The following is a 9,974-nucleotide window of genomic DNA, read 5'->3' on the forward strand; positions in this document are numbered from 1 at the left end:
AGCTAGATTCCAGAAGAGTGTTACAGCTGAACGAATTTTGAACAAGGTCATTTACCTCGGTTTTCTCTGGAGACTGTATTTGCCTCGGCCATTTATAAGTTTGTTAATCAAACACGAAAGCACTTTGCTTTTTTCCACCAGTCTTTCTAATCCACTTATAACGTGTTCTCTCATTTGGGGCATTTGCGCGCCCCAAATTGCAGAATTCATTTAAATACCTTGTCTTTTACTCTTCTTCCATGTATTGTGCATACTTTTATCAGAAAACTCCATTTGTTTTGCTTTTTCTTGAGGTTTTGGAAGACTTTAGCCTCGAAGAGGTTTCTGGAAGTTCAGCTGGTCTCGCTTCTAAGTAATACTGATAAAAACACTTTTTAAGCAGCTCTTATGCATCTAGACGGATTGAGCTTGCCACTAGGTATTTCAGATATGTTAAATATAATAAACCTCTTGTGCACAGGTCTCTCTTAGCACTTCAGAAAAGAATTTTTATGTCGCTGATCTTCCCACGATAGATTCTTTAGGCCCTTTTTGGCCTTTTCTTTTCTACCTAACCCAGCGTAAAGCTTCAAAATGTTTAAACCTTCAACCCTCCCTTAACATGCGCAGCGGACATACGTTGCATAGCTTGATAAGAACCATGTTGATCATACCAGCCAATGAAGACGCAAATTTATTATTTTCATAGAACTAAGCCTAACTCAGTCCTGTATGAAACCCGACAGCGTCGTTTTTTGCCTATCCATGTCCATGGGAGCACTGTTTCGGGCAACTCATGAGTGTCAGCCTCNTGCTTGTAATAAGTCAATTGTAAATATAGCACAGTTTCAGAATGTGATCACCAAATTAATTCATAGTAGCATCTACACCAATTTTTCAGGTATCAAGGCCCTCATCCGCATAGAGCCTTCGCTATTAGGTATACAAATTACCAAACAGAGAATTTGTTCCTGCACTGAGTAGCGGATTCTGAAATTTCCTAAACAAAAACATCTTAATCAGTGTCATCGTTTCATTTTCGACGCATACACAGAGGTAAAAAGCATAATTCGCTTTTGGCGATTTTGTTTACGAATTCTAATATACTCTGTCAGCCTGACTGCAAAAGCGTAGTTGACAGACAGAAGAGAGGAGTGACAGTTCTTAAGCCTGCCTTAGAAGTAAAGCACTTGCATGCTTCTCAACTTTAGCCTTACTGGTATAATATGCTAATAGTTTGGCTGAACTCAGTGTGCAAAGTTACAAATCAGACGTGTGTGTAGTTGTTCACGGCCCTATGGAGCTACTAGTGAACAGAAGAAAATTACTAACGTAAGCCAGATACAAAGTCAAAAGGAGAAAAATCCAAGTAAATCTTGACTCATAGTTCAGAATAGGAGATTCCGTGGTTCCGTATTCCGTTGGAACACCACACCGAGAAGAGTTCTATCTTCCTGTATTCCAGATCTCCGGTGATTGAAATATTAATCCACAAGTGTGAATATATTAGTCCAGTGTTTTCACCTAAGATGTTTGTTCACGTTTGGTGTTAGTAACAGTCAACGATAGCCAACCGGAGGTCACAATAACAGTCACTCAGCAAAAGTCTCAAAGTCACGTAGGACCGAACAAGCGAACGGTAGCGGTTGTATTTCAGTAAAACAAACTTTCGTACAGCGATATGACTGATAATGGTTGGAAAAAAGATGACACTAAGCATGAAAAAGAGCAGTTTACAAGTGCTACATGAAACGGCCCAAGGGTGGTTTTCGGAAAACAAGAAGGGCATGTGTTAATAATAAACAGTAAAAATTTGGTATGCAGTGCGAGACCAGTCGTCAATAACTCAATGTAAACTACAAAGTGACAGACGTATTGTATGATGCAGATGAAAATACTGTGTGCTGACCGAGCATAAACCAGCTATGGTTAAGAAAATTAAGTGGTTTCATAACTATTGAGCATGAAGTAAAATGTTAACCCGTGTGGAGACTGAAAAGATTTTTTCTGACAAGCGAAAATAACCAGCATCCTGAAGGCGAATGTACATTGAGCATGAAAATGTTAACCCGTGTGGAGACTGAAAAGATTTTTTCTGACAAGCGAAAATAACCAGCATCCTGAAGGCGAATGTACATAGGTCTGTATCCATCAGTCTTTGCTAAACTAGTTTCATTTTATCAGAGGTCTGCCCTTTGTATCACAAAAACCATCCAGAGAAGCGCCGTAGTCTAATGCAGATGATCTTGACTGCTTTTATCATCAGGAATGTAGTGGCATATTGTGAGCAATGCAGTAAATTTTGTTACACGAGAACAGCTAAAAATAGCTCATTTTCATCTAGAATGCCCAATTCTGATGACATTTGCTCATCGATGACCAAGGGATCCCATTCATTGATGGCGCAGAATTTATCGCAGCATATGCGAAGCAGAAGTGTCCCCTTGTCATTATCCTGTATCTTGATGACTAATAAATACAGCACAGGTGCGACTGCCTTGTGTGAATAACGTCATCCTAAGTGGAAATAAGGTCTGACTTACTTCTTCCCAGTATATGACCCACTTCTTTTTTTACAGGGACACAGCTTCTTTTTCCCAACCGAGTAAGTTATACAAAGGGTCTAGTGGCGTCGTTATGGGAGATAATTTGATACTTTCAGAGCTGGATTGTCTCACTGTAACTTTCTAGTGATAATAATGTCAGTCAGCATTTTTACAGCTGGAAAGAGCGAAATAGCTTCGTGAACAAATTCTGAAAAATTTTCACCTAACCAAGACAATAATTTAGTTTTATCAGGAGCTAGTTGATTAACAGGCTGCATCTTTTTGAACGGTCTTTTATTTGACGAAAGTGTTCCCTTATTCCTTCCATGAACCATGGATCAATTATTTTTAGTACACTATATCAGTTTGTGTCTTAGGCTTTTAAAGCACAATTGTTTCATTCCACCGGCCCAAGCGTTTTTCCAGGGTATTGCAAACAACAATAAAAATCAGTGTTTGCGTAATCTTAGATTTAAAGCACAGCTTGAAGTTTATTCAGAATCAGTTTGAGAAACTCTAAGTACTTAATTATGTAGCCGTCCTTTTCATCTCGAAAGCTCTCGCAATCGTTTAGAAGAGTAACCGTAGCCTATCTTGGCTTTTGGCCATCTACTCCACAGAAACATCAAATAGGAATAGCTCCGGGCCCTGTAATGAAGATTTCCATCAAAATCACCAACAATAGGGAAATGATGCTGAATAACTGGAGGCCAATGGCAAACTGTGGGCACATTATTAAAAATTTGGAGTGAATAGCAGTCAACCTTTGGTGAGGCCTTGCTGAAGCGGGAGACCTGCCTAGGACAAAACCCGCAAATTAGTCTAAATTCTAGAACGCCGTCCTTACCATGATTTTTGCAAAAACTACAGCTTACCTGAACAAAAACCTCCAAATGTAAGGAGGTTAACTGGTTTGTATCGGTGAAATCGATTATTCGATTGAAAATTCAGGTTTGTTGCCGTTTAGTCACATTTTTGGCCCGGCAAGTTCTATAACAATCCTAAGGTCCGTCACTTTTATCTCCATTTGTAACGCTGGTTTAGAGGCTTTCATTGGATTTACTGTTCAAAAATTGTTATTCCCCCAAAATTCTGGCGCTTTTATTTGAAGTTACTTCCTCTAACTACTTTTGGCCAGCTCAGGCATTCTTGATGAGTAGAATAATAAAGTTTTCAGGCGCAACAGCGTATGAACGGTAATGTAGATTGCGGGATTCCTCATCTGGCCCAATAAATACATTGTAAATATTTAAACGCAGCATGATTGATCTTGTGGCAAAAAGAACTCTGTGTTGTAAATATAATCAGCGCACATTGAGGCATGTGTCATGTTAATATTTGGAGCCTGAAAAGGCATAAATGAGGAAGTCCTCTGAAGTGGAAACACGTTGCTGGCAGTGTTGCTCAAAGAGCCCGCGCTTCAGGTACACTAGTCTATCCCACTGCAAAACTGGTACCTTAGGGTAACAGGCACCCCACTGACATTCCAATGGCTTTTTCCTAAAATACAGACATGTCGGTGCTGTTAGCCCACAGGCAACTATGTTCACGGGCGGCAGTTGTCTTTCTGTGGCTCATAATTCCCATTGAATATAGACTCAGAGAGAGTTAGAATCTCTTTAAAGCACATACCAACACATTACTTTATATTTGTTTTTTGTCACAACAATAAACGCCAACGACAGTGATGATTTAGTGATGCCGCAAAATAATAACATTTTCTGAACTGGTATGAAAACTGGACACGCGGTAGAAATGTGGTACCTATTTACCGCAGCGATCTTCGAGGCGTTGTGTGAATCAGCCACAGAATGTTGGGAAACTCAAGTAGATAAAGTAATATTAGTAAATGTTCAGCTGTTATACCCTCTAGGAGTACAGATGCTATGTTATCCAAAAGAAACGGCGGCTGAGTTACTGCCAGGTTGCCGAAACATGGAGGCCGCGCTTGATCCAAACCACGGAATTTCCAGGAAGTAAGTATACGCTTTCACCACTGAGCTACCACAAGCTCAGAAACATAACAGTACTAGAATTCTGACTGAGCTAAATTATAGGGGTGGCACATGAAGAATTGGCTTGCGGCGTATCTACATTTTCATTCATAACCTCGGGTATGGTTGCTTGCTTCTGGACAATTCTAATTTTTTTATTTGCTCATGGTGGCGGACATTGATCTTTTCCAAAGCAGAGTATTAGCTTGGCAGATCCACACCACTATATACAGTATTATAACCAGTTTTCGACCGACGATGTAAGTAAAAATGCCATGATATAACAAGTCATGATCTTCATAAATAATTCGAATGTGTTGTTCGCTTTTCTTTTCAGCTGGTTTTTAAGCAAATTCTACCAGAAGCCACTTTTGTGAAGTATATTATTTTCTTCAAACAGAATCATAATACGTCATCATAATCATTGAAAGCCTAAAAACCGCATGCTTGTCGTACAGTGGTTGTAGCTGCCACAGTTTTGCTCACCGATTATTTTTTTGGGGGTGGGGTGGGGTAGATAGCTGAGTATTAGAGGCGGGCTGAGAAATTTGCACGTAAGCATAGCACTGTCAGTGGACTGTCAAGTGGGGGATTAAAGGGTAACTATGCAATAAAGGCAATAGCTTGGATGCATTAGCGCTATTGAGGACGCGACAGGGCCATGTCTGACAGTCCCTAATCATTGGTGTAGCCCGTCTCGGGGTTCCCATCTAGGAGGACGGCAATGACCAGTGCAGCTAAGCCTGCTGGTAGTGGCTTTTATACTTCACTGCCAAGTCATTATTTGACCGCCTCCGGCTCGTTTCCACCCTAAACGTCGTTGTGCCAAACGAAATTTTTGAAAAAGTCAGTCAGCTGGCATATGGCGCACCATACGACTGAAGAAACGTCTCGATTTGAACCTCCATTCTTTAGCCAGCCTTCAGACGTGTTTTGGAATCCGTTCACAGTAATTTCCTCATTTCGGCCAAACCAGGGTGCACCAAATTATGCTGGACCTGATTTGATTGGAAATCATCGTGTTTACAACTTGAGTGGATTGTATAATCCATTACACTGTCGGCAGATGGGCAAACGAAATACGTCTAACTGTTTATTGGGTGATTGGTTGAGTGCTTAGGACCTTCTGTTACACAACAGTGACCACAATATGGGAGCCCGACGCACCTAAAATTTCTTATCCAAGAGCAGGGTTTAGGATCCAGGAAAATGTTACCATTGACCAGCAGATATTGTCGTAGTGGTTAACGGCCTTACGGAGTCTCTAGTGAACAGAGAAATTACTTATCTAGGCCAGATACAAAGTCACAGGGAGAAAAATAAACCTGATTTGGTTGGAAATCATTGTGTATACAACTCGAGTGGATTGTATGATCCATTACACTGTCCGCAGATGGGCAAATGAAATACGTCTAACTGTTTATTGGGTGATTGGTTGAGTGCTTAGGACCTTCTGTTACACAACAGTGACCACAATATGGGAGCCCGACGCACCTAAAATTTCTTATCCAAGAGCAGGGTTTAGGATCCAGGAAAATGTTACCATTGACCAGCAGATATTGTCGTAGTGGTTAACGGCCTTACGGAGTCTCTAGTGAACAGAGAAATTACTTATCTAGGCCAGATACAAAGTCACAGGGAGAAAAATACAAGTAAATCTTGACTCACAGTTCAAAATGAGATTCCGTAGTTTCATATTCCGTTGAACCACCACACCAAGAATAGTTCTGTCCTCCTGTATTCCAGATCTCTGGTGATTGAAATATTAATCCACAAGTGTGAATATACTAGTCCAGTGTTTTTAGCTAAAATGTTTGTTCACGTTTAGTGTTAGCAGCGGTCAAATATAGCCAGCCGGCGGTCACAACAACAGTCACTCAGTAAAAGTCTCAAAGTCACGTTGGAGCCAACGCGCGGGCGGTAGCGGTTGTATCTCAGTAAAACAAACTTTCGTACAGCGATACGACTGATAACGGTGGGAAAAAAGAAGATGATACTGAGCATGAAAAAGTGCAGTTTACATGTGCTACATAGTGCTCACCTTCATAATCCAAGCGCTTGATCTGGTGTCGATTGGTGTCCGCTGATATAGAACTAGTGTGATTGTGGAAACCTGCACAATAGGCGCTGCTGCAACCTTCAACGTCGATTTGGGCGTTTATTGCTAAGAGACCTAGACAAAGTTAAAAAGAAAGTTGCAATGTAAATTCGTATTGCGGTGCTTGGAACCCTACAATTTCAACGGCAACGTAGTAGTGGGCAGCACACAGCAGGCAAAATACTGTTTTTCCTTGAAATCCTTCGCTTGCTAGGGAAATCATGTTCGGGTGGGGAATGGGAGCTATAAGTCGTCTTAATTAACTTGTGCCAAGTTTTAGCTTAACAAATGAGGCTTCAAAATGATATAATTTGACCATAATTCAACTGAGTCTAACTAAACCACTAGCTTTTCTCAACAAACCAGCATTCAGTCAGCCGTCCAATGTGATTCATTATAGGCTGAGTTAGCAATCTATAGGGAACTCCTGGAAAAAGATGTTGGGACCGGAAGGTCCGTGGTTCGAACCCAACTTCTGCCTGTCGACTTTCCTTGTCTTGGCTTTGGCAACTTGGCGGTATCCCAGATCTCGTGCTTCCTTTGGGTGACATGGCAGCTAGATTCCAGAAGAGTGTTACAGCTGAACGAATTTTGAACAAGGACATTTACCTCAGTTTTCTCTGGAGACTGTATTTGCCTCGGCCCTTTATAAGTTTGTTAATCAAACACGAAAGCACTTTGCTTTTTTCCACCAGTCTTTCTAATCCACTTATAACGTGTTCTCTCATTTGGGGCATTTGCGCGCCCCAAATTGCAGAATTCATTTAAATACCTTGTCTTTTACTCTTCTTCCATGTATTGTGCATACTTTTATCAGAAAACTCCATTTGTTTTGCTTTTTCTTGAGGTTTTGGAAGACTTTAGCCTTGAAGGGTTTTCTGGAAGTTCAGCTGGTCTCGCTTCTAAGTAATACTGATAAAAACACTTTTTAAGCAGCTCTTATGCATCTAGACGGATTGTGCTTGCCACTAGGTATTTCAGATATGTTAAATATAATAAACTTCTTGTGCACAGGTCAGTCTTAGCACTTCAGAAAAGGATTTTTATGTCGCTGATCTTCCCACGATAGATTCTTTAGGCCCTTTTTGGCCTTTTCTTTTCTACCTAACCCAGTGTAAATCTTCAAAATGTTTAAACCTTCAACCCTCCCTTAACATGCGCAGCGGACATATGTTGCATAGCTTGATAAGAACCATGTTGATCATACCAGCCAATGAAGACGCAAATTTATTATTTTCATAGAACTAAGCCTAACTCAGTCCTGTATGAAACCCGACAGCGTCGTTTTTTGCCTATCCATGTCCATGGGAGCACTGTTTCGGGCAACTCATGAGTGTCAGCCTCAAAGAGCTGTTGATTCTACCAAATACAATCCTCGCCAGTTGAAACGCTTTTTCCTTGGACCACCAAATTTTGGATCACAATACTGCGTGCTGAATTCAGCATCGCAAAACAATTTTCTTATGAGAAAATTCAGTACACTTTCCTTAGTTCTGTCAAATGGATGTTCGTGTTCACCATTTGAGTGCGCTCAATGCGCAGTGGACCATCACAAATGTTTGAAAAGGATGATAAGGATGAGTTCAACGACCGCATCAGGATTACGTTGATGCGGGTCACTAATTTTCAAGGCCGCTCTTGTCAACGCCGTCAAGACGCATGAAAAATTGGCAGTGAGGGAAAGGATACGGTGACGGCTTACAAGTGCCTGCAAAACCAACGAAATATACTCAGTCGCAAACAAATTTGATTTTGCGAGAGACTCACCTGGGACACAGTTGAATTTCTCGTTTGTGATGTTTCAAGAAGGACAAAACCGGTCGTAGGCGGTCGAAAATTCTTCAGCAACCTTATGATTAGTGCATTTCACATATACCTGGGAGATCGTTTTCACTCTGCTTCCCAGTAAAAAATAGCGGAGGAGTTCACACTGAAAGCCTAATAGCAACCGCCTCGCCTCTGCAATAGTGAGGTTAAGCCTTTCAGTTGCTTCCATTTCTAATGACCACCCGCTGTTAGATTGTATTCGTGTTTTTTTTTTACTGTGATCAACGTCAAAAACTTTAACTTCCTGACAAACCGAGTTTCGTTGTGAGTATATGAGTAAATAAAATTGTCTTAAGATTTTTTTTCGTTTCTATCACACCCATCGCTTTCAAGTCAAAATAAGAACGCCGTCACACTAGTTCGTTTGCAGCTACTAGCCAAGGACGGTCGGAATTTTTAGCATTTGGAAATCAAAACTGTCAGGGAAGAATCACAAATTGCTACCTGTTATGATGCTTCACTGTGATCAAATATATGACGCCAAATTGAGAGTATCCTGGTTTTAAATTCGGGGGCAAGATCCGGATCCAGATTTCCTCTTGAGGTTTCAGCCCATTTTAAGCAACCATAGCTGAATATTTCTACCAGTAAATGATACGAGTGGAATTTAGTACAACCAGGTCTCCAAGTCAAATAATCTTCCAGGAATACCGATTTCCGCACTTGACATAGCTCAGTGGTTAAGAAGTGAAACTAATCACCGGAAGTTCTGTGATTCGAGCCAATCCTGACATTTTGAATAAATTTATCTAGACTTGAGCAGCCTGGCGATATTTGAGTCCCCCTGTTAGAGTCTTGTTGCGGCTGTGCACTAAAAGTTGTTACAAATGAAGAGTAATTTTTCGTTGAGAGATTTCACTGAATGCTACCGCAAGCTATAGTCTTGTGAAATTAACCAGTCCATGTAATACTATTCTGCCAGAAACCTCCGTATTGAGATGATTTTTTCCGAAACTGACGCAGATACAGCGCACAAAACATTTCTAATTCGATGACAAGTTCTGCTTAAATTTGTGTGTAAGCGACTGTGAAAATACTCAATAAAAGGACTTTGGTTTGAAAAATTCTTCGCTGCAAACGTAAAAAGTGTAAAATGGGCCTGTAACTAACTGCAAGTGTTTTACGGCATGACTGAGGAAAAGCCGTCAAGATTTTATCAGGATTTCTTGTCACTAGGCTCATTTTAGAAGCAGTAAACTACCAATAATTTTGTGTAAAACTTTTCGACGGCCCACGATCGGTTTCGTCCTACCTGGGACCTACCAGGCTTGCCCAAACCCCGAGTTTCCACTAACCTTATATTCTCACTGAGCCCCGTTTTCGCCAACTTAGGCTAGTACACTCACTTGTACTCACCTGAAACCAGATTAGATATCTGGTTGGTGATGTTTCTTTTGAGTTTGTTTTCCGTTCCCCAAAACAAATACCACAAACGAACTGAACTCCGGTTGCCACCCACGGGGATATGTCAAGTACAAGGTATCCACTAGAACGGGTATTTCGGCTAAGACATAGCTCTGTCTTGGTGAC

The 9,974-nt window shown here is 40.9% G+C and overlaps 2 protein-coding genes across 2 annotated transcripts in view; one reads left to right on the forward strand and one right to left on the reverse strand.

Annotated features, from left to right (window-relative positions):
• The window catches only part of T265_14005 (hypothetical protein), a gene marked incomplete at both ends in the record, with an annotated part of 52,400 nt that overhangs the window by 6,607 nt on the left and 35,819 nt on the right, over positions 1–9,974 (forward strand). The gene's annotated exons all lie outside the window — the stretch shown is intronic.
• The window catches only part of T265_06349 (hypothetical protein), a gene marked incomplete at both ends in the record, with an annotated part of 48,693 nt that overhangs the window by 6,353 nt on the left and 32,366 nt on the right, over positions 1–9,974 (reverse strand). The window contains one exon of the mRNA XM_009171590.1: positions 6,561–6,692. Coding sequence (XP_009169854.1) covers positions 6,561–6,692 — 132 coding nt within the window. The remainder of the gene's footprint in view (positions 1–6,560; positions 6,693–9,974) is intronic.

The sequence above is a fragment of the Opisthorchis viverrini genome, assembly GCF_000715545.1.
Source record: "Opisthorchis viverrini unplaced genomic scaffold opera_v5_126, whole genome shotgun sequence".
NCBI lineage: Eukaryota > Metazoa > Platyhelminthes > Trematoda > Opisthorchiida > Opisthorchiidae > Opisthorchis > Opisthorchis viverrini.